At 44.4% G+C, this 25586-nt stretch overlaps 1 protein-coding gene across 1 annotated transcript in view; it reads left to right on the forward strand.

Moving 5' to 3' along the window:
• The first annotated feature begins 990 nt into the window (after positions 1-990).
• Positions 991-25586, forward strand: part of LOC120909289 (membrane-spanning 4-domains subfamily A member 4A-like) — a 30790-nt gene continuing 6194 nt past the window's right edge. Inside the window, exons 1-5 of the mRNA XM_040321033.1 lie at positions 991-1296; positions 7547-7657; positions 10285-10341; positions 21676-21822; positions 24256-24381. Coding sequence (XP_040176967.1) covers positions 1033-1296; positions 7547-7657; positions 10285-10341; positions 21676-21822; positions 24256-24381 — 705 coding nt within the window. The 5' untranslated portion in view covers positions 991-1032. The remainder of the gene's footprint in view (positions 1297-7546; positions 7658-10284; positions 10342-21675; positions 21823-24255; positions 24382-25586) is intronic.

Genomic DNA, 25586 nt, shown 5'->3' on the forward strand with positions numbered 1-25586 from the left:
CGTGTTCTCTGGTTTCAAATGAAGACAATTTTAATGGTTTCTTCTCAGTCTTATATACAGTACAACCATGTGACAGTATTCAAAGGGACAATGAGATTCTCCACCCCCCTAATCATACACTAAGGCTAATTACTTAAACATTCTAGACAGGTTGGCACCGGCCTATAATTATCATGTCTAATCACTGCACATTTCTTAATTAACAGCATAACAAACAAACCACCTTCACACACTGAGTTTCATAGGCAGACGTTTCGTCTCCGCATACAGCTTGACACCTATTCACACATCTGAGCATCAATAGGTTTTAGACAGTGTTATCACACAATTAAATGTCTTCCAGGAGCCTGACTCAATTAGCATGTCACTAGTCAGGGCTAATCAGAGAATGAGTCACTATTGACTGGTTGGGCCAACATCCTGCAGTATCTCAAAATCCTGCAATACGAACTATCAGTGATGTCAAATCTCATGTAATACATGAATTATGATTCACTTGCCACCCCATGCCCAAACGGCACAGGGTGGACTCAGACCCAAGAGTTATCAGTGACGCTGACACAGGAGTATCTTCCATCCTCACAAAGTCTTTGGGTGTCACGGGTCATTCCGTTACAGCTGCCCTCTGTGATTTTAGTAAGAGGTACATGGTTACTCATAGTACCCATAAAAAAAATGCAAATAGTAAATCTACAAGCTGACAATGTGACAAAGTACTTCAATGAACACAAAAAAAGTCAGCATTGTAAATCCATTATTAATTATGTCACTCAGTAATATAGATCCCTGTCAATCACAATGAACTATACCTGCTGAAAAACAAAACCCGTCAACATGTCTGCTACCAACGACTGATCATAACAAATTACATGTCCATATTTTATCATGACCACATTTGCATTTTTTTTCAATACTTAAATGGTATGTAATGTATGTATGTATGTAATGTAGTATGGAATGTGTACAAGAATATTCCCTCGGTGCTTCTGGGTATTAATTTCTGTTATTTTCTTTTACTAGAGAGGTTGAAAAATGTCGTCTTCCCAGTTCAGCGACAAACCACAAAATATTAACTCTGCACAACTCAATCCTGCTGCTCCCCCACCTGCCCAGTTGAATGTTCCTGGATATAATCTATCTCCTAATCCTCAGATGTGGAATGCCCCTACTGCACAACAGTGGAACCCCCAGGCTCCTCAGCAATGGAACAATCCAATAATTACGGTTACACCTCAGATGACCCAGTCAACTATGTTCCATCAAGAATTTCTGAAGGGTAAACCAAAAGCCCTGGGGGTAAGTGTGTGTATGTGTGTGTGTGTGTGTGCGGGGGGGGGGGGGATATGTGTTTTGCAAGCATGTGTTCGTAAAATGTATTCAGTTGATTTGGTTGAATGTTTGCATGGGCTGAGTGTTCAGGAAGATTCATAGGTAGCAATACATTTGTGAAAGATCTACCAGCCATTTTGGTTTATAATTTCTTTGAAGATAACTTCTCTCCAATTTACTCTGTATGTTTACTAGGGATGAGCTTGGAGTTCGAGTCGAACATTGCCTGTTCGCCTATTCGCTGAACAACGAACAATTTGGGGTGTTCGCGGCAAATTCGAAAAGCCGCGGAACACCCTGTTAAAGTCTATGGGAGAAATCAAAAGTGATAATTTTAAAGGCTAATATGCAAGTTATTGTCCTAAAAAGTGTTTGGGGACCTGGGTCCTGCCACAGGGGACATGTATCAATGCAAAAAAAAAGTTTTAAAAGCGGACGTTTTTTCGGGAGCAGTGAATTTAATAATGCTTAAAGTGAAACAATAAAAGTGAAATATTCCTTTAAATTTCATACCTGGGGGGGGTGTAAAGTAAGCATGTGAAATAGTGCATGTTTCCCGTACTTAGAACTGTCTCTGCACAAAGTGTCATTTCTGAAGGAAAAAAAGTCATTTAAAAATCACTCACGGCTATAATGAATTGTCGGCTCCCGGCAATTCAGAGAGAATTCATTCATAAAAAAAAAAAAAAAAAAAACGTGGGGTCCCCCCAAATTCAATTACCAGGCCCTTCAGGTCTGGTATGGATATTAAAGGGGAACCCCGCTGTCAATGAAAAAAAAAATGACGTGGGGTTCCCCCCAAATATCCATTCCAGACCCTTCAGCTCTGGTGTGGATTTTAAGGGGAACTCCACCCCAAATGTAAAAAAAAATGATGTGGAGTTTCCCCAAAAATCCACACCAGACCCCTTATCCGAGCACGCAACCTGGCCGGCCGCAGAAAAGAGGGGGGGACAGAGAGCGCCCCCCCTCCTGAACAGTACCAGGCCACATGCCCTCAACATTGGGAGGATGTCCCCATGTTGATGGTGACAAGGGCCTCATCCCCACAACCCTTGCCCGGTGGTTGTGGGGGTCTGCGGGCGGAGGGCTTATCAGAATCTGGAATACCCCTTTAACAAAGGGGACCCCCATATCCTGCCCCCCATGGGAATTGGTAATGGGGTACATTGTACCCCTACCATTTCAGGAAGGAAGTGTAAATAGTTGTAAAAAAAAACACACACACACCGTGGAAAAAAGTCCTTTATTAAAAAAAAAAAAAAATCCAGCGGAGGTATTCCACTCTCGATTCCGGCTCCCCACTCCAACATTGTCGGTATCCAGCGACGGGTGATCTCCTCTCTGGTCCAGCAATGAGAAGATCATCCGGGATCCAGAGCGCAGCATCGCCGGCCGCCTGTTTCCACCGGAGACAGCCTGGCGAATGACGCTGCTGAAGCTAGTGACATTTCTTATATAGGTGAGACGGGGTCACCCAGGGTGCGTCAGAGGGAGACGGGGTCATGTGACGGGTAGCCCCGCCTCACCAATATACGAAATGTCACTAGCTTCAGCAGCGTCATTCGCCGGGTTGTCTCCCGTGGAGACAGGCGGCCGGCGATGCTGCGCTTTGGATCCCGGACGATCTTCTCATCGCTGGATGGGAGAGGAGATACCAACAACGTTGGAGCGGGGACCGAGAGAGGATTACCACCGCTGGATTTTTTTTTTAATAAAGGACCTTTTTCCACGGTGTGTGTGTGTGTTTTTTTACAACTATTTACACTTCCTTCGTGAAATGGTAGGGGTACAATGTACCCCATTACCAATTCACATTAGGGGGGGCAGGATATGGGGGTCCCCTTTGTTAAAGGGGTATTCCAGATTCTGATAAGCTCCCCGCCCGCAGACCCCCACAACCACTGGGCAAGGGTTGTGGGGATGAGGCCCTTGTCCCCATCAACATGGGGACATTATCCCCATGTTGAGAGCATGTGGCCTTCTACGGTTCAGGAGGGGGGGTGCTCTCGGTCCCCCCTCTTTTCTGCGGCCGGCCAGGTTGCGTGCTCGCATAAGGGGTCTGGTGTGGATTTTTGGGGGAACTCCACGCCATTTCTTTTTTTAAATTTGGGGTGGAGTTCCCCTTAAAATCCAAACCCGACCTGAAGGGCCTGGTAATTTAATTTGGGGGAACCCCACTTTTTTTTTTTTATGAATGAATTCTCTCTGAATTGCCGGGAGCCAACAATTTATTATAGCCGCGAGTCAGTTTTAAAATACTTTTTTTCTTTCAGAAATGACACTTTGTGCAGAGACAGTTCTACAGTACGGGAAACATGTGCTATTTCACATGCTTACTTTACACCCCCCCCCCCAGGTACGAAATTTAAACTACTTTTTGCATTGATACATGTCCCCTGGGGCAGGACCCAGGTCCTCAATCACTTTTTAGGACAAGAACTAAGTTCTGGTGCGAACCGAATAGGGGGGTGTTCAGCTCATCCCTAATGCTTACTATGAACTCCCACATGGAGGAGTGAAGGCTACCATACGTTATTCTCTGATAGGGGGAAACAACATGATAATGCATTTTTAATGAATGGCAGCAAAGGAAACAACGATGATCCTCTGCCCTGTTCACATTCATTATTATGTTACTTAATAAGCCTGACTTATTGTGACACAATGGGGCAAGTACATTCTTCCGATCATTCAATTTGTAAAGAGGATCGATTGGACCCAACCTTTAACTTTTAGATCTCTGACCCATGTGTGGATGGGATCCAATGGGGATCTGCATTATCTAGTAGTAGAAGGTCCAGAGGTGATATACAGTATATAATATACTAAATTTTCTTATAATGTAGTGTGTAAATATATATATATATATATATATATATATATATATATATATATATATATATACATACAGCCCTCAAAAATGCTTGATCGCATTTTGCGAGTGGAATTTAGTCCAGGGCGAGTGAGGAGCGGGGGTGAACCAGGCTGACAGTTTCCTGGCTGAAGTGATCAGCCAGGAAACTGAGAATACACAGAGAACGGCAGGGCTGCACTGCTTTGAGCCGAGGCTGCAGCGCTCTCCTTCTCCTCCTCCTGTATCACACACACAGCGGGCACCTCCTGCTGTGTGTCATGGAGCTGGTTCTGTGTTTGGCGGCGCGATGTGACAAGGTCTCGCCCCCCTAGACCAGCTAATGTGATAGTAGATTGAATTGGTGTTCTGCCTATCATATTAGCCGGTGTTCTGGTGAGCTGGTTCCTACCATCGATATGGTTCCTGAGTCGACGGAAACCTCAGAGCGGGAACACCTGTTCATCAGCTGTAGACACGCTCGCTCCCGATGGCTGATTATACACTGTACACGCCGCTCTACACAGCAAGGGCCAGCAAGGGGCGGATGTGGTATTGACCTGTGTTTTTTTGATTGGTTATCCATGCTGCTCTTTACAGCAAGGGGCGGATGTGATACAGCCCCTTGCTGTATAGAGCGGCATGGATAACCAATCAAAAAATCACTGCTCAATATCACATCCGCCCCTTGCTGTGTAGAGCGTATAATAGTACTAGTGTATAAGCAGGCTTCAGGTAGCGGGAGCGAGTTTGTCTAAGCTGACAATCAGCTGTTGAGGCTCAGAGATTTCCGTGGCCTCCTACTGCACCTGCGAAGACTAGGCAGGAACCATATCGATGGAGGAACCAGCTCGACAAGACACCGGTCTAGGGGGGCGGGACCTTATCACACCGTGCCGCCAAACACAGACCCAGCTCCATGACACACATCGAAAGATGCACGCTGTGTGTGAGATACAAGAGGAGGAGAAGTAGAGCGCTGCAGTCTTGGCTCAAAGCGGCGCCAGGGCAGTGTTTGTGTGAGGTGAGTCTGAAGTGATGATGGGGCAAAGTAATGCTGCAATTGATGGGGCACAGTAATGCGGCAATTTATGGGGCACAGTAATGCTGCAAGTGATGGGGTACTGTAAGGCTGCAAGTGATGGGGCACTGTAAGGCTGCAAGTGATGGGGCACAGTAAGGCTGCATTGATGGGGCACTGTGAGGCTGCAGAGATGGGTACTGATATGCATTATGTTACTATTGTTAAAGTTGTTAATATTTATTTTTGGAACTTAATTCTGCTTAAAATATTTTACAGTGTAATTTCATGAGATAATTTACAAGGGTGTGTTTAGGGGCTGTCAATCCAAACCAATGAGAATGGTCCGACGGATCGTTTTCACCGCTGAAGTGGCCTGATGGTCTGATGTGTACGCACACCATCAGTTCAAAAACCGATCGGGTCAGAACGCGGTGACGTAAAACAAACGACGTGCTGAAAAAAACGAAGTTCAATGCTTCCAAGCATGCGTCGACTTGATTCTGAGCATGCGCAGATTTTGAACCGGTGCTTTTGTGTACTAACCATCGGTTTGGACCTATCGGGCAGCGGTCCATCGGTTCGATTTTAAAAGCAAATTCTAAAATTTTGGACCGAAGGACAACGTACCAACGTACCCATGAAACTGGACTTCAGGCCGTTTTCATCGGTTTGGACCGACCGTGTGTACGCGGCCTTATGGGTGAGGCAGGGGAGGTGTTGGCTGGGGCAACTGGTGGCAAATAACACTTAAGGCCTGGCTAGTGGCTCAGGACTTGAAATGTTGAGCCCTGTGTATATATATATAGGGATGAGCCGGACACCCCCTAGTATGGTTCGCACCAGAACATGCGAACAGGCAAAAAAAATTGTTCAAACACACAAACACTGTTAAAGTCTATGGGACACGAACATGAAAAATCAAAAGTGCTAATTTTAAAGGCTAATATGCAAGTTATTGTCCTAAAATGTGTTTGGGGACCTGGGTCCTGCCCCAGGGGACATGTATCAATGCAAAAGATAGTTTTAAAAACTGCAGTTTTTTTGGGAGCAGTGATTTTAATAATGCTTAAAGTGAAACAAGGGTCTGGTATGGATTTGTTGGGGGAACTCCACGTTATTTATTTTTTTAAATTATGCAGGGTTCCCCTTTATATCCATACCAGACCTGAAGGGCCTGACATGGAATTTGGGGGGACCCCCACACATTTTTTTTTTTAATTTTGGTTTCCTGCACAAAATGTAATTTTTAAAGGAAAAAAGGTAATTTAAAACTACTCCCGCTATTAATGAATTGTCGGTCTTGGAAATACAGATATAAGTCATTGAAAAAATGGCAGGGGTTCCCCTTAATATTCATACCAGACCCAAAGGGCCTGGTAATGGACTGGGGGGGGCTGTCATTTTTTTAAATTTCTTTTCTCTGTATTGCCGGGATCGACAATTCATGAATATCCGCTAGCCGTTTTAAATTACTTTTTTTCCTTCAGAAATGACACTTTGTGTAGGGACAATTCTAAGCATGGGAAACATGCGCTACTTTACATGCATACTTTAGACACCCCCCAGGTACAAAATGTAAAGGAATATTTCACTTTTATTGTTTCACTTTAAGCATTATTAAAATCACTGCTCCCGAAAAAACGTTTCTTTTTTAAAACTTTTTTTTGCATTGAAACATGTCCCCTGGGGCAGGACCCAGATCCCCAAACATTTTTTAGGACAATAACTTGAAAATTAACCTTTAAAATTAGCACTTTCTCCCATAGACTTTTACATGGTGTTCCACAGCTTTTCGAAATTTGCTGCGAACACCCCAAATTGTTCGCTGTTCGCCAAACTGACGAACAGCCAACTCGAAGCTCATCCCTAATTATATAAATTTTGCCCTAATAAGAACGTATCATTTACTAGACATAGGACATCACAGTGAGGGAGCCACATGCCCCAGTTCCTTGCATCCAAACTAAAATAGATCCCATACAATCCTAAATTAGACTTCCAAGGTTTGATTTAGTAGTAAAACAATCTGCTAAAGATCAGCTAGTTACATTGCAAGGTCTGAGCAAATCTTTCTCTAGCAGATCTTACCATCTTCCACTCTGTAAATTTTGATATAAGTCTTTGCCATCATTTTCAAAACTGGCAGCTAAGTAGGGAAGTCTGCATACACTATGATTACCTGGCTGAGGTGGTTTGCAACTGCATCTTGTGTTCAGTGTCCCATGCTACTGGATGAAGATATATTAATGAACCATTATTACCATTTTTTTATTTATACATAAAGAAAATAACTAGATGTAGTCAGCATGGAAAATAACTCAAATTTTTCTTTTTTTTAGATTACCCTAATCATTGTGGGCATAATACACTTTGGCATGGGTTTTGGTCAAATCTTCACATCATCCTTAATTGCAATTTACAGTGGAATCCCATTCTGGGGAGCTATTTTTGTAAGTGGAAAAAAATATGTTTTTAACCTGTGAGGTGCCAGTATAATGCACTATAAAACAAAAATATAAATCACGTGCTGTATCTGAGGAAAAATACAAATTGGGTGCTGTCTGAGGAAAAATACAAATCAGGTGCTGTCTCTGAGAACCATACACATCAGGCATCTTGCCATAGGAGCTGCCATACACACCAAGCACCTCCCCTGTGGAGCATCAGGTATCCTGCTATATTATTGCACACCAACATACTGTAAAATAGAGATGATTTTTGGGTGAAAAGATAGTTAACCACTTAAGGACCAGAAGGATTTACCCCCTTAATGATAAGGCAATCTTTTATTAAACGGGACTGCGTCGCTTTAACTGACAATTGCACGGGTCTGCGACATTGTACCCAAACAAAATGTATGCCTTTTTCCCACAAATAGAGCTTTCTTTTGGAGGTATTGGATCACCTCCGCGGTTTTTATTTTTTGCGCTTTAAACAAAAAAGAACAAAACAAATTTCTTCCTCAGTTTAGGTCGATATATATTCTATATATTTTTGGTAATAAAAAAACCGCAATAAGCGTGTATTGATTGGTTTGCGCAAAGGCGTCTACAAAATAGGGGATATATTTAAGTGATCTACGATTTTTTTGTGGGATTGCGGCAGACAGATTGGACGCCTGACATTTTTGACACTTTTTTGGGAACCAGTGACATTATTACAGTAATTGGTGCTAAAAATATGCACTATTATTGTACAAATGACACTAATTAACATCAGGGGTGATCAAAGGGTTAAGTGTGTTTCCTGCGTAGCAGAAAGACAGGATCTGTGTGATCTTCACTGTCAGAATGGAGATTTTCCTTGTTTACACAAGCAGATGCCCATTCCATTACTGTGGGGAACGATCGAGGGTGGCCAGAGAACATCTGCTCCAACCGCTGATTGGCTCTCCCTCTAGCCAGTGGAAGTGCGCCCACAAAATAGAGTTCCCGTGCCAACATACAATGACGGCGATTTGCGGGAACGAGCCAACCTGCCACAGTATAATGACGACGACTGGTCGGCAAGTGGTTAAGCTCTACCTTTCCACCTATGCAGCCCATGGAATGCCGACTCAACAGCTAAGTTCCTATCCAACCACAATCCAGTCCAAGAAATTAAAAAACACTTTAGTCTAAATATGGTTCTCTTTGACTTTATTGTATAAAAATCATAGCTCGTGCTCCTGTTATTATTGTATGCTTCTGATTTTTAAACAAGATCAAAGAGGATCATAATCACACTTTTTTTTATTGTCTAAAAATGCTATCTGTCTGTCTCACAGCACACTGCTCAGATCAGTATACTTGTTCAAGAAGTTCATTACAGTATGAACATGTAGCATCCTGGTGTTTAGGCAGGGTTGCTCACAAATTTAGTTTGCCAGATAGTAAATGTTCTCGTTAATTGTTTGAAGATCCACTGATCCCTCTCTAATTCTGGAGTTGCTGCACCTTTTCTCTTCTGTCATTGGGTGTCACTGTTGCTAGTGACATTAGATAGACAAGGGCATAGCAAGGTCAGATTTTGAATGGATAGGGTGTCTCAGCCAATCGGCAGGGGTTACTTTAAGTTCCTTGGCCTGCTGGGCGAGCCTATTTATTTGGGTGGAGTCAGGTGATCGGAGTTCTGTGCCACCGGACGGCTGTCTGGGTGGATGTGTGTTGTATCATCCTGGGCTGCTAGGCCAGAAGTTTGCAATCTATCCCGGGGACACCTGGCTGCTAGGCTGCCTGAGACCTATCCAGGAGCAGGAGAAGCTGCTTAGGGTTGGGACTGCAGGATTGGAGTCCAACCGAGTTACAGAGGTTTAGCCAGACCAGAACCAGTCATGGTCGGAGGTAAAGGGGAAGCAGTCACCACTAAGAAACCATCGACATTATTAGCAGAGACTACAGTGAGTAAGCCTGAAAAAGTACCAGAGCAGTCTTCTCACCAGTCGGGGACGGTGAAGAGGTGGGAGAGCTTGGGCGGGTTCTGGGCCAGAGACCCAGTGGGTTAGCCGGGGTGACGCTTGGGAAGAGGGTAGGGGGTTGGTTGTGGAGGTGCTCAGGGGAACTGGCGGGTGGCTGGGATCTGGAGGTCTAGTGAGAGACTGGGAGCTCAGCGAGTGAAGACCTATAGTGGGAAACTGTGAGAAGAACCGTACTGTGTTGCCAAGTGTGGAGATCTTTGGAAACTGTTAGAAGATTAGTTGCCATATAAGACAGTGATCCTGCCAATACAGAAGATGCATCCGGCTGGAGGCCTTAAACTGTTTTGGGGTCTGCTAATTGCCATTGCATTTACTGAAGGGTGTCCTGGCCCTAACTCCCTCTCCCACAGTTCTTGTTAAGAGACAATAAATCTCTTTATTCACATTCAAAAAGTGACTGGAGCCCAACATTTCATCTTGCATTATACCCACCATGCCTCTTAACCCACTCTACGAAAATGTATGTCAGCTCTCCCTGACTCTAGAGGTGACCTCCAGAGGTCTGGGAGGCTGCTACAAACACAACCAGTTTTAAGCCATAATTCCACCCACATGACAAAGCCTAAAACCACAGATCCACCATGTTTTCCATTTTAAGTCCATGTTGTTTATATTTTGCAGAACATCATTGCAGGATCTTTGTCAGTGGCAGCTGTGTCCAAGCCTTCCATATGTCTGGTAAGTGAATTCCTTAGACAAAGCTAGCTGAGCTCCGATTGCTTATATTGTCACAGAGCATGCATTTATAGGTAAAGTTGATCCAGGGAATATCCGATTGCCTCTCGGGAGATCAGAAAGGTATTTCTCCTGCTGGAGCAAATGGAATCATGCTTTGCTGGGGTTTTTTGCCTTCCTCTGGATCCAACTGTAGGTATAGAATTGTGTATATAGGATTGTATTATATCTTTGGATAGACTTTTCAACCAGAAAAAAAAAGTCAACACACTTAAAACTGACATTGATGGTGACTTGGCTGTGGGTGTGTCGAACTACCCTCTTGCCTCTTACAGTATATCTCATTAAAAGCTCAAATCTTAGATCATCCCAATATATTTCCTGTATCCACCCTCTTCCACCCCTATCTTGCTGTGGAATCTCACTTTGCTTCTAGGATTCATACACTTCAAGAATCATTCCAGACATATTATTATCTCCTGTAAGCATGTTCATTGTGATTGACTGACAGTAGGGATGAGCCGAACACCCCCCGGTCCGGTTCGCACTAGAACATGCGAATAGGCAAAAAATGTGTTCAAACACGTGAACATGAAAAATCAAAAGTGCTAATTTTAAAGGTTAATATAGGTCATAAAAAGTGTTTGGGGACCTGGGTCCTGCCCCAGGGGACATGAATGACACCTGTGGGTAGGGAGATTCACTCTATTTACTTCAGTGACCACTGTCCCTGGGACTAAACATGAGGGTAAATCTAAGATTTTGAGTTGTCACTAGAACAGGAAGACAGGTGAAAGCTTCTAATGTGGACGGTTGTTCTCTCACTTTGGAGAGGTTTCCTCTAATTTCCTATCATGTCCACAGGAAAGTAAGTAAAGAGTAATCTCCTCAATTAGACACAATGTAAAAATAAATGAACATGAACACTCTGTGCATTCATCACAAAATCATTTAACACATTTTGCAATTAAGCCAGCTAGGCGAACAATTTGGGGTGTTCGCGGCAAATTCGAAAAGCCGCGAAACACCCTTTAAAAGTCTATGGGAAAAATCAAAAGTGTTAATTTCAAAGGTTAATATGCAAGTTATTGTCCTAAAAAGTGTTTGGGGACCTGGGTCCTGCCCCAGGGGACATGTATCAATGCAAAAAAAAGTTTTAGAAACTGCAGTTTTTTCGGGAGCAGTGATTTTAGAGTCTGGCTCGGGGTGGAATTTCAGCACCAAAAGCAGTAACCACTAGCCAACTCGGAATCGCCTCGCAGCAACCATAGGCATGGTTTACTTACCTGGATCCTGCGATGCCTCTGCGCTGTGTGATCGAGTGGTGTTTCCTCGCTCGATTCACAGTGTCCCTGTGTGCCGCCGAGCCCTGTTCCCTGCGACATTACGATGCACGGGGGCGGAAAACAGCGCCAAATTCAAAAAAATAAATAAACACAATACATACAGTATACTGTAATCCTACAGATTACAGTACTGTATGTAAAAAATACACACCCCCTTTGTCCCTAGTGGTCCCTAGTGGTCTGCCCAGAGTCCTGCATGCACTTTTATATAATAAAAACTGTTCTTTCTGCCTGCAAACTGTAGATTGTCCATAGCAACCAAAAAGTGTCCCTTTATGTCAAAAGTGATTTTAGAGCAGCTAGAAAACAGCGATAATAAATTATAATCACTTGCAGAATTGAGCGATAGCGATTTGTGGGGAAATTTGTCATAAAAAAAATAAAAGTAATGACAGCGACAATTCTGCAACTGAGCAAATTTCAGTGATTTTGAGTTGATTACATTATTGAATAATTTTTATTATAATTATATTATTATTTGTTATAATTATTTGTAATTATTTATTATATTATAATTTATGATTTAGTTTTTCAAACTTTTTCATACCCGAGAAGTCGACTCTTGTTTGGACAGATTTAAGCAAGTTATTCCTAATGCCGCGTACACACGATCATTTTTCGGCATTAAGAAAACTTAGTTTTTAAAAAAAGTCATTTTAAATGATCGTGTGTGGGCTTGACATAATTTTTCAGGTTCTGAAAAACGAGCAAAAAAAATATTTCGAACATGCTACATTTTTTAACGTGTGTGGGCTAAAACGATGTTAAAAAGCTGCGCATGCTCAGAAGCAAGTTATGAGACGGGAGCGCTTCTTCTGGTAAAACTACCGTTCATAATGGAGTAAGCACATTCATCACGCTGTAACAGACAAAAAAAGCGCAAATCGTCCTTTACTAACATGGAATCACCTAAATTAGCCCAAAACTTGAATAGAACTTCCCCTTTATAGTGCCGTTGTACGTGTTGTACGTTACCGCACTGTGCTAGATAATTTTTTAAAAACGATGGTGTGTGGGCAATGTCGTTTTAATGATGAATTCGGAAAAACTTTGTTTTTTCAACATGCTGAAAAACAACATTTTTTTTCATGCTGATAAATGTGTATGCGGCATAAGAATTACAGGCCTACAATGTAAAACGACAAATTTCCTTGCAAAATAACGGTACCGCTTTCAGCACCTAAAAAGTCTATGGGAGAAAGTGCTAATTTTAAAGGTTAACTTTCAAGTTATTGTCCTAAAAAGTGTTTGGGGACCTGGGTCCTGCCCCAGGGGACATGTATCAATGCAAAAAGAAGTTTTAAAAACTAAAGTTTTTTCGGGAGCAGTGAATTTAATAATGCTTAAAGTAAAACAATAAAAGTGAAATATTCCTTTACATTTCGTACCTGGGGGCTGTCTATAGTCTACCTGTAAAGTAGCACATGTTTCCCGTGCTTAGAACTGTCCCTGCACAAAATGTCATTTCTAAAAGGAAAAAAGGAATTTAAAACTGCTCGCGGCTGTTCACGAATTGTCAGGTCCCGGCAATACAGATCAAAGTCATTGAAAAAAACCTTCAGGTCTGGTGTGGATATTAGGGGAACCCTGTGTCATTTTTTTTTTAAATGGCATGGGGTTCCCCCAAAAATCCATACCAGATCCTTATCCGAGCACGCAACCTAGCGGGCCGCAGGAAAAGAGGGCGCGACGAGAGAGCGCTCCCCCCCTCCTGAACTGTACCAGGCCACATGCCCTCAACATGGGAAGGATGTCCCCATGTTGATTGGGACAAGGGCCTCATCCCCACAACCCTTGCCCATTGGTTGTGGGGGTCTGCGGGCGGGGGGTTTATCGGAATCTGGAAACCCCCTTTAACAAAGGAGAACCCCAGATGCCGACCCCCCTATGTGAATTGGTAACGGGGTACATTGTACCCCCACCATTTCACAAAGAAAAAGTGTGAAAATTTTAAAAATCACAGTAGACGGTTTGGGAAAAGTCCTTTATTAAAAAAAAATCCAGCCTCCAGTCTCTCGATGTCTCTCCAGTCCAGCGATGTAATACCGTCTCTCCATGTCAAAGATGATCCATTCTCCAGCGATGCTCCAGTCTCCACGCACTCAGTCTCCCAGCGAGGAATGAAACCCCGATGACGGGTAAGAGGGGGCGGGGTCATCCGTCCACGTCATTGGGTAACCCCCGGCTTTCTCCTTGCGTAATGGGGGTTTCGTTCCTCGCTGGGAGTGCGTGGAGACTGGAGCATCGCTGGAGAATGGATCATAGTTGGACATGGAGAGACGGGATTACATCGCTGGACTTTTAAAACACCAACTGCAGCCTAAATGAGAAATAGCTGCCCGCACAGCACTGGCCAAATGTGATAGGCATGAAAGCTGCAGTTAGCAGCTCATGCCCATACCATCTGATCCCCAGGGGCAACGGAATCCGAAGCAAAACTGCTAACCACTGACATCCCTGGACATGAACGGCACACCCCTGCATGCGTGCAACTAACACAGGCATGCTACCACGTCATCACGGCTCCCCTCTCCCGCCGGCAACGCACGTGGCGCTGCAGCCAGGCGAAGTCTTCCTGGTGCAACAAGCCCGTACAAGTGTCGCCGCCAACACCCCCCGCCCCCCCAAACATCCCGCCAATCGTACGTGCGGCCGACAGCCGAGTAACCCCAGAGCCCAGCTGGGCACGAGAAGCCTGTCCCCCTGATCGATCGGCGCACCCCCCCTGATACCTGAGAGGCCTGAGGCACTGAGCACCCTGGAGCCTGCAAACCGCAGCTTCCTCCACACTGGACGGCACCCGAGAATGACGTCAGAGGTCGCTGCGAAAATGACGCACGTCAGCTGTCCAGGAACCAGGAAGACGAGCCGACGAGGGACACGCCAGAGGAGGGAGAATATATACTCCCCCAGACGCCTCCGCCGGCCAGCCTTCTGACATGTACTACGTTCCCCCAAGCCTCTCACCTCAGAAAGGCTTTATAAAAAGCCTGTATGAATCTCCAATACTGCTGGCTTAATGGCACAGCAGATTCCACTGGTGATAACGGACTCCCGGCCAGCCAGTCAGCCCACGCCACTCCAATCCCCCAGGTCAGTAATCCCCAGTTCCCAGTAATAGGCTCACAAGGTGGATGGCTCTCAATCAAACAGACAATAAAAGCTCCATAGCGTAAAACCATTTACAGAATTTTAATAATTTAAAGCAAATGCACTTACAGCATAACTTGAAAAAAACAGCGTGTAGGTATTGGAACTTCTCTGCTCTCGGCCGCGAGCGGAGATGATGTCACCACCGGCTCTCCTCCCTTACGCGTTACGTGGCTGCACACACCACTTAATCATAGGGTAAGGAGCCGCTGGTGTAGAAGGTGACTTTTATCTGGCGCGTCGTCATGGCAACCAATGTCAACACGACGGTGGGCGTATTAATGACTTATTTAAGGAATTTTAAGGCTAACAATTGCCATAGCTATTAAAAACATCGCCATCCAGGCAGGAATTATATTTAAGAAACAATACAATTTAATAATTAGAGAAACAACATTGACAATAGTTCGGCCATCGAATACCCCCTCTGGTGGTTAAAAGATATATTGGCCAAATTGAACCTTACATCCTTGGGACAATCAGCAGCCCCCTCTGGTGGTTAGAAAATAATTATAACGGTGAATAGGTAATGGAATAAGATATCCGATGGTCGCATTATGTTAATAATACTAACAAAATATATAACTTATGATCTAGATAACCATAATGCGCACAATAATGACACAATGATTCAAATTATGATTAAAATATATAAATTTCCTTAAATGTAAAAATGGATAATCCGGGTCAAATACTCAGAAACCTAATCAAAAGGGAACTAACCAATTAAAATAGATATCTAAAATAATCTGACATATAAATGAGATGATGAGAATAATTAAACCAGGTGGACAAGAATAAAATGTGACGAGGAAGGATAAGAATATAAAAATATTAAATTATAGATTCTTTCTTTGGGACAAACCTCCAGCTAATAATTGGAAATAAAGCAATTTAGATCAAAATCCACGTTGTGCCCATGGGGTACTAAAGTGCAAAGTTCATGTATCCAACGGGATTCAGCCTGGCTAATTTTTTTTACCATCGTGTCCCCCCTCCAATGGGGTTTGTATTTCTCAATACCTCATACCTTTAAGGAAGAGGGGTCTCTATTATGACAACGGTCATAATGACGGGATAGACTGTGCTTTGGAAACCCATTTTTTATATTCTGTGTATGCTCACAAAGTCTTTTCCAAAGCTCCCTTTTTGTTCTTCCTACATACTGGATTTTACAGGGACACTCTAAAACTACCCCTTCAGTCTTGCGGGAAATAAATAGGTAGATTCACAAAGAGTTAGGCCGGCTTATCTACAGATAAGCCGACCTAACTCTGAATCTAAGCCGACCTATGTTTAAGTGTATTCTCTAACAGAGATACACTTAAACATATCTAAGATAGGACGGCTTGCGCCGTCCTATCTTAGATTGCAATGTTTTGGCTGACCGCTAGGTGGCGCTTCCATTGCGGCCGGCCTAGATTATGTAAATGAGCTTGTACGCCGATTCCCGAACGAACGCGAGCCCGCCGCAGTCGATTAACGTTGTTTCCGTACGCGATAGGCCGCCTAAAGTTATTTCACCTATGAGGTGGAATAACAATGTTAAGTATGGCCGCCGTTCCCGCCGTGAGGTTTGAATTTTTAACGTCGTTTGCGCAAGTCGTCCGCGAATCGGGATTTACGTCTTTAACGTACGCGTCGAAATCAATAGGCCCGTACGGCCTACTTAGCCGCAATGCGCACTGGGAAATGTAGTCACCCAGCGCATGCGCAGTGACAAAAAATGTAAAAAAACGTGAGGTCAAGCCTCATTTCCATACAACACGCCCCCCTCCAAGTCATTTGAATTAGGTGCGCTTATGCCCGCTCGTTTTAGGCTACGCCGCCGAAAATTAGCAGGTAAGTGGTTTAAGAATCACTACTAGCCTAAAAATTTTACGGCGGTGTAGCCTCAGTTTTGGTGGATTAGGGATCCCCAGGACCAGGGAGAAGTGATCCCAGGTCCGTGTGAAAGGTGTATGAATGCACAGTGACATAATTGGAGCCGTGGCGTGGCGTTACTGCTCCCTAATACCATGTGGTTTTCTAGGGTCCAATCCAATTAGATGTGCATGTGATGTGTCTGTGCTAGGGACCACAGTGGGTGTGCATGCATGCTTTCTCATTGTGCCATGATTAATGTGTGTGTTTACTGTGCAAAGATGCATTCTGCGAGGCGTCTCCTGACTGCTGTTCCCTCAGAAGAGGGGGTACCTTCGGTTACTAAAGTCACTAGTATAGTTATGAGCATGGATGCCCCTGGCATGTTGGCACACAGATTGTAGTCCGGCAAGTGTGTGTGCTCAGCTCTTCCTTAATGGTGTTGCTTTAGCTGACCTTTACACGGCTGGAGCAAAGTTAAGGCACCTTTTATAAAGTGTAACTTTACTCCGGGAAACTAACAGATGCGCACAGGGCGTAGCCTGAGCCGCACACACTTAATTTTGTGGATCGCCTTATCTCCCTCATTTGCATCTTTGCCTAGCAAAACAATGGTGTGTCTAGCGTATTTTGCGCTCGAAGAAGCGCCGGTGTAATTGTTTTAGGTAGGACGGAAAAAAATGGTTTTCAGGCGTATTTCGTTTTGAGGATCAGGCGCAAAAATACGCGCAGCGCATTTTTCAATTACGCCGCGCATCTCGAGATACGTTGGCGTAAGTGCTTTGTGAATCTGGCCCTCAGTGCATTTATTAAACTAAAAAAGCGCCTTAGATATCTTGTGTGTCGGCCACCACACGGAACAACCCATCCTCTATGGTACGTCTGGGATTGGTGATGTCAGTGCGTTATTCCTCTGTACGCATTTCATCATAAGGTAACGTCCTCAAGGGGCCTTCTTTTTAATTTAATAAACTCACTAAGATTTTACACTATGTGAAACACTTTATTCTTTTGAGATACTACCAAAACCTTTACAGCATCAAGTAGTGAGACCATCTGGACCTGGATAAGGGCCTTGGCTGGGCTACAGCCACAAGCGCTAACGATCTCTTGTAATGAGGGATCAATTGGAATTGGTAAGCAAGCCCTTTAGCTGTTGGTGGAGGCACTAATATATGTATCACTTTGATGGTGGAGATAGTGATCAGGAGTTATTTTTTCACTTCACTTGTGGACTGATTTTTTACACAAACTCACATTGATGTCTTATCATTTGTGTACTGTTTAATTTGAATGCATTGAATTAATACGATTAAATAGGGCAACCTCAATGAATTCATATATGTAGAAAATTTATGTTTAGCATAATTTTTTACTGTATAGTTCTTCTAAAGCAGAACTTCACCCAAAAATGGGAAGTTCCACTTGTTTGCATCCTCCAGTGCCACATTTGGCACTTTTTTTTTGGGGGGGGGGTACCTGATTTCCACAGGTACTCAATCCCACTTCTGGGTCAGATGCCACGTGATCTGCGAGGATGTTCATCCCCCTCCCCCGCAGCCTTCTGGGGCACACGCAGGTCCCAGAAAACTGCTGGACCATTCAGAAAGTGAACCTTGGCTTGCACATGCGTATGAAGGCTTCACTGCCGGTTACCCTTACTTAAAATGCTGGCGCTTGCACCCAAAGTCAATTGAAGAATTGGCTCAGGTGCAGACATTGCTGGATCCCTGGACATGTAAGTGTCCTTATATTAAAATATTTGTAGTATTTGTAGCTAATACCTTTTAATTTTATGGGGGAGACAGGAGCTCCTCTTTATGAAAACAATTAATAATCTGAATCTGATACAAAGTTCCTTACCTGAAAATTCTGCCAATAACAGCACTTCCTGTTTCAGACTGACAACACTAAACCACTGCTTTGCAATGAGCAGTAGTGTTGTCAGCCTGCCAGGCACACTCAGTGGTCCATTGGGCCGCCATCTAGATCTGCGAAAGGCATGCACAGTTCTGCTAGGATGCCCAAGGACTAACTGAAAGAGCATGTGCGCTACAGTGACAATGCTGCTGCTAAAAACAATGCTCTAACTTAGTGGCGGCCCGTCCATTAGGGGTGCATGGGCGCCGACCCCCTATCCATGCGTCCAACCCCCTAATCTACATGCAGGGCGCCAGACCCATGGATTCCAAGGTTTTTTTTTTTTAAGCACATGATCAGAGCCAGAGGCTCTAATAGGCTTCAAAAATGGTAGGGTCTGTGCCCTGAGCCCACCCTGTTGTGCGACAATAGCAAATAAATATTCGCTATTGTCACACTGATCCTCTTTCTGGCCAATCAGGAAGCAGGTCTTGAGATCCGTCACCCAATTGGCTGAAAGGACAGGCAATCCTATTGGATGCCGAGGAGGAGGAAGGAGATGCATGACGGAAGCCGCCATGATGCAGAGGAGGAGACATGATGGAAGCCGCCGTCCAATTCGCCCGTAGGAGCGCTGCCAGCCAGGGACCTAGATAGGGTAATGTGGGGCTGGATGACTGACCGACTGCCCACGAGGGGGGAAGGTTGTTTGGTGCCCCCCAAAAAAAAGCCACCAGCCGCCTCTGCTCTGCCTCCTATCTGCAAGACCTCATTCCCTTTCACTTGCCCATCTATCCATTGAAGAACCCCTACCATGACTACATTTCAGCAGCCCTAGAAATTGGTGTCCTTACTGTTTATAAACAGAAACAAGGAGCCTGAATTACTAAAGGATTTGAAAATGTTCACAAAGTAAACTGCATTAATATTCACTTTAATTATCCAATCACGTGCAGATGAAATAAGTAAACAAGGATTTTCTTGTCACATAATTGGAAAATCAAAGTGAACGTTTTCATTTTATCGTGTGAACTTTCCCAAATCCTTTAGTAAATCAGCCTTAAACGCTCTTATGCCACATACACATGGTCAGAATTTTCAACAACAAATGTTCGATTGGAGCTTTTGGTCAAAAATTTGAGAGCTGGTTCTCAAATTTTTCGACAACAAAATCCATTCTTGTAAATTCCGATCGTGTGTAGACAATTCCGACACACTAAATTCCATGCATACTCTGAATCAAGTACGAGACGGAAGCGCTTGGTCTGGTAAAACTAGAGTTTGTAATGGAGATAGCACATTCCTCAAGCTGTAACGGACTGAAAAACACGAGGCTGAAAAGTGCGAATTGTCTCCCCCCAACTTCTACTAACACGACTGGTATTGAACTTCCCTTTTCTAGTGCCGTCGTACGTCTTGTACGTCACCACGTTCTTGGCGTTCGAAATTTCCAACAACATTTGTGCGACCGTGTGTATGCAAGACAAGTTTGAGCCAACATCCGTCGGAAAAAAAAAACAAGGTTTTGTTGTCAGAATTTCAGATCGTCTGTATGCGGCATAAGTCTGTGTAGGGAAATGCAATACTCTAGAGCCAGGTTCCATAAGGTCTGATGAACCTGATGTTGCTGCTTCCAGAGTGCAGATCAGCAAAATGCAACACATGCAAGCTAGTACAAATTATTTTGTGTTTTTTCCAAGACTACGTATTGCCTTTTTACATATTATGACAATAGAATTAGAAGTTGACAGCGGTGGAGCTGCGGTGGCTCAACGCGATTGGCACTGCGCTGACAAGCCATTCACCTCTGCAGCTAGGGGTTCGGATCCCGGTCTCGGCTACATGTGAATTGAGTTTGGTGGTCTCAGCCCGGCTCCCGGTGGGTGTGCTATGCGAGGTAAGCCTGCGCTTAGTACGCCCACCCCGCTCCCACAAAAACCACCACACTTACACGCACTCGAAATTGGGTTAACATCACGCACTTTGACCACGCGGTCTCTAAAAAAAAGAGAGGCGAAGGACTAACGGGGCTGGTTGAGCGGGCTAATCCTCTCACTCCCTTATAGGGAGTCCCTCTGCCCCGTTGGGCTTCAAAGCGGAGCAGGTAGGGCGGGCTGTGTGGGAGGACCCCCTCACACACCTGCCATTGCCACCCGGGGCATGGAGAAAGGTGGCAGATTGCCTCTGGGGGAGGCCTGCCTACTCCCAACTCCTGCAGTCCGGCTCCTCTCTCGAGTACACGCACAAAATACACTTTAAAAAAAAAGAAAAAAAAAAAGAAGTTGACAGTGGCCCAGATTCAGTAAACAATTGCGCCTGCGTAACCATAGTTACGCAGCGCAATTGCTGACTTGCGCCGGCGTAACGAGTTCTCCTGATTCAGAGAACTCGTTACGCCGACTGCAGCCTAAAATCTGCGTGGCATAAGGCTCTTATGCCACGCAGATTTTAGGCTGCATTCTTGCGTTGACCGCTAGGGGGCGCTCCCATTGTGGTCAGCGTATAGTATGCAAATTGCATTCTTACGCCGATTCACAATGTTGCGCGGGCCCTGCGTACGCAAGTTACGGAGTTTCCATACGGCGTCTTTAGCGTAAGGCTGCCCCTTCTAATAGTAGGGGCAGCCAATGCTAAAGTATACCCTCTGTTCCCGCGTCGTGAAATTTGAATTTCACGCCATTTGCGTAAGTGATACGTGAATGGCGCTGGACGCCATTCACGTTCACTTTGAAGCAAATGACGTCCTTGCGACGTCATTTGCCGCAATGCACGTCGGGAAAGTTTCCCGACGGCGCATGCGCTTTACGATCGGCGCGGGAACGCGCCTAATTTAAATGATTCCCGCCCCCGGCGGGATCATTTACATTGCGCGCGCTTACGCCGGGCAATTTTGCCGGCACGCCCTCGCAATTTACGGAGCTACTGCTCCGTGAATCGAGGGCAGCGCAAAATATTTGCGGGGGCGCAGGGCAAAATCGTTGCCCTGCGCCTCCGCAAATAGAGCGCAGATCTCTTTGAATCTGGGCCAGTGTGTATTCTGCCCGAAACAAAATTCAATAAGATTGAGATGATGAGCTTTTAAGAAAAGTATCCTTATGTTTTTTTTTTTTTTTTACAGATAAACGGCTCCCTGGGCTTGAGCATTATGATATCCATTTTCTCAGTTGTTGGATTGATACTGAACATTGTGGATTTCTTCGTTAATTATTATTGCTATGATTATAATTATGAATATTATTATGGCTATGAATGTAATGGTTCAATTGTAAGTATCTGTTTGTCTTTCTATCTATTTATCTATCTCACCAGCTAGTGAAAATGCTTTGCTAAAAACTGGCAATGGTTCAATAGAATACTTCCAGTTTTACTAACTGTTTCAATCACACCAACATCACTGGCTCAGTATACGGGATGTTTTTTTGTGGATTTTATTTGCAGAAACTTGGACAGGAGGAAATAAGGGTGCAGAATACTCCCAAAATAATAGAATCCCAGAATAAACAGGAAGACAAACTTATTAGTACAAATCTACATAGCTGCAAGCACACGTGAAAGTTTCAAAACCATATCTGACTCACAATGAACCTGACTGCCATCCAGCTTTCACATCACACTCTTCAGTGATGGAGACAAAAGATCCTTCTCAAGACTAGAACTTCAGGATAATGTCCTTCAGCAAAAATCCTTTAGTAATCTTCTCCTGGCAATCAACCAAGCACCTGCTGAGGTTCAGACTGCAATTTCTTGCCTCACTAGTTATTTCTCCCAAGAGTAGCAGCCCCAAGATAACTAGAACCCTCCCTGTAGAGGAAAGAACCCACTGGAAAAACCTCCCAAATATTTATCACCTTCCTCAGCCACCATCTGGGTGACACCTCCCAGGGATTGGTCAAAGTTTGATAAGTATTCATAACTGAGTGATTGAACCTCCCTGTTCTATACTTCTGGAAACTCCCTTCAGAAACACACAGAAGCAATCAAATATCAAACGCTCACCAGACAAAACCTGATCCTTGCTCCACTAACTACAGTGAAGCCAAAAACTAAGTTTAGCTTAATAGAGGCAGAGAGAGATGCCTAATTTTTTTTAGATTAGGCACATCAAAATGTACTTGTTTAACTGTCATTTTTGTTTTCCGGTTAAACAATTCTTACATGTCAAAAAGTGAAATTTTAGTCATAGGAGGAACCAGGTTGGTTTTCAGAATCCACCTTTAATAATAAAGGTAGCTCCAGATACCAGCTCTCTTTTTCATGAATGAGTATTGGGTACAAAATACCCTTAAGCCGCGTACACACGATCGGAAATTCTGACAAGAAAACACAATTTTGGCTCAAACTTGTGTTGCATACACACGGTCACACCAATTTCCGACTGTCAAGACGTACAACACTTCAATGAGTTCAATTCTTCCGAGCATGCGTCGACTTGATTCCAAAGATGCGTAGGATTTTTCTCCGTCGGAATTGCATACAGACAATCAGAATTTCCGACAAGAACTTTCCCCGTCGGAAAATTTGAGAACCTGCTCTCAAATTTTTCTTGGCGGAAATTCCGACAGAAAAATTCCATTGGAGCCTACACACGGTCAGAATTTCTGACCAAAAGCTCACATCTGACTTTTCTTGTCGGAATTTCCAATCGTGTGTACGCGGCATTACTCATTCACAAAAAAAGAGGATGCTACCCAGAAAAAAAATGAGATGCTTGCTGCCAGGCAACTCACAGATAAATAAAAAAAATGATGACCCGGCGCACATGACTGATCCCGGCAGTAAAACAAGTCGAATGACAGCTCCTCGAGCTGTTATCAGTTATATAAGGGGAGAGGGGATATCAGTGATATCTTTGTCCAGATACGGTTGGATAAAAAGCTCTATGTTTACTTCTACTGTCCAATATTATTACATTACGCGCTTATATGTATGATGCTTGGTTCCTGCTGATAATAGGGCTGAATGGGCAAAAGTCAGATCATCACTGCTGTTTACCATTGTTGCACCAGAAGTTCAGAGACAGGAAGAGTACAGGTATCCCTGCAGAGAATTGATTTTCTTTCTCTAAACTTCAGCTGTAAATTTCTTATGGGCTCCAACAAAGATATGTCCCAACTCTGTTTCTGATCACTGGGGAGGTTTGAGTGTTCCAGCTATTCCTCCTAATAGCTCTACAAAATAAGTCTTCAAGCAAAAGAAGAGACTATCAGGCTGCAGGGGCGGACTGACAACTCATGGCGCGCTCGGGCAATAGGAGATTATGGGGCCCCCGGGCAATTGGAGATTATGGGGCACCCAGGCTATAGGAGATTATGGGGCCCCCAGGTAATAGATTATGGGGCCACACAGTGCTGTATACACACACACACATACAGTATATATACACAGTATACACACACACACACAGAATACACATACAGACACACAGTATACACACACACACTGAGAAGGTACTGGAGAGGCGGGGCAGCTATGATCTTGGGAATTTTAGACCAAAAGGATGTCAGTAATGGACATTTCAGGGACAGATGTAAAAAAACACAGATTTTTACATGCTGTCTCTGGTTTTACTGAGGCTGGCAACCCTGATGGGGCCCCCTAGTGGCATGGGGCCCTTGGGCAGTGCCCGAGTGGTCAGTCTGCCCCTGTCAGGCTGTGTAAATCTGCACTCACTCTCTAATGTGTTTATTTGCATGTACAGGTTGGAGGCCATGTTCTCCGTGGATTTTTCATTCTTACATATCTGCTGCAGTTTTCTGTTTCCGTTAGTCTTTCTGTGTTTGCCTGTCGGGCCCAAGCGCACTCAAATTCAACACAACCTGCTCAGGTAAGTGTCAGAGAAGTCATATCTTTTTATGTTGGCAGATCTTTAATACAAAGTAATAAGGGCGTGGTACAAAAGCAGTAGCGTACTGTGCATGCATTTGTGTGTTGAAGTGCCACTAATTTTTGATGTCATCTCAACTCACATTCATAACACAGATACATTATAGTTTACTGCAGCACATAAAATGTCTTGCAATGTGCTGCAAAAATATGCAAGCAGACCTTTTTGTGCTTTGAGGTGTGTTGCAGCACAATCATTTTGAATAGGTTGCCTTGCACAGTGTGCACAAATAAAATCAAATTTCCTGTGGCGCACTGTATTCAGGTGTGAACTGGCCCTTAAAGTCTTCAGTTCAGTCCTTTTGCACTGATCACTAACGTTTGAGGACACCAAACAGTCTGCCTGCAGTTATAATTCATTTTAGGAATGCTACTTGTAGCGCTACCCCCTCAGGAGCCACTGGTTGTTGTTGGGATCGGCATATTAAGTTACCTCTTACAGTTGTCTAGGGGTGCAGTTGAGTAGAGTAGTGAGCGAATGTCCAGTCAATGAAAGAAGGTTTTTGAATGCTTTATTCTCGGCCCAACATAGTTAACATCAACATAATGTAGAGAGAAAAGGTTGATTAAGCGATAGAGAACTTTGCAGTATCAGGCCTGGATATGAAAAGAGCAATCCTGCTCTCAGTAGTACAGTAGTAGTAGATACAGTTCGTCGTCACTCTAGCCAGAGTGGGTGAAGTGCCCCCGGACAGACTCCTGCCACAAGCCTGGCAGCCGAAGTGTCACTTTAGGTTGCTGGGAGGAACAGACCTCTGCCACAGACCCGGCTCTGGGGACTTCTGCCACAGGTCTAGTGCTTGGATGAGCTGAATGGATTGAGCGAATCCTCCCAGTAGATTAAGTTAGGGTCACCGGGTGACAGTTGAAGCGTACCTGTCAATGTCCCGGTCACCAGATCCCCGATGGTTCGTTCAAGCCCTATTGGACAACCTGCCTCCGGGTTCTCCTCAAGTCGACCCCCCATCGAACGGCATACAGCCTGGGATCTCCTCAATAGAGTTGGGGACCCAGTAAGTCACTGGGGCCCCTTTCAGCAACATGGAGCTCCGCGTAGCGTGCGACCCCGGCCTGGTAGGCCATATCGCCGGGTCTGTTGGATGCGCACACCCTGAAGGTGGGTGCCGCACCTGGATCCCGCGAAGA

The sequence above is a fragment of the Rana temporaria genome, chromosome 8 (assembly GCF_905171775.1).
Source record: "Rana temporaria chromosome 8, aRanTem1.1, whole genome shotgun sequence".
NCBI classification, from domain to species: Eukaryota; Metazoa; Chordata; class Amphibia; order Anura; family Ranidae; genus Rana; species Rana temporaria.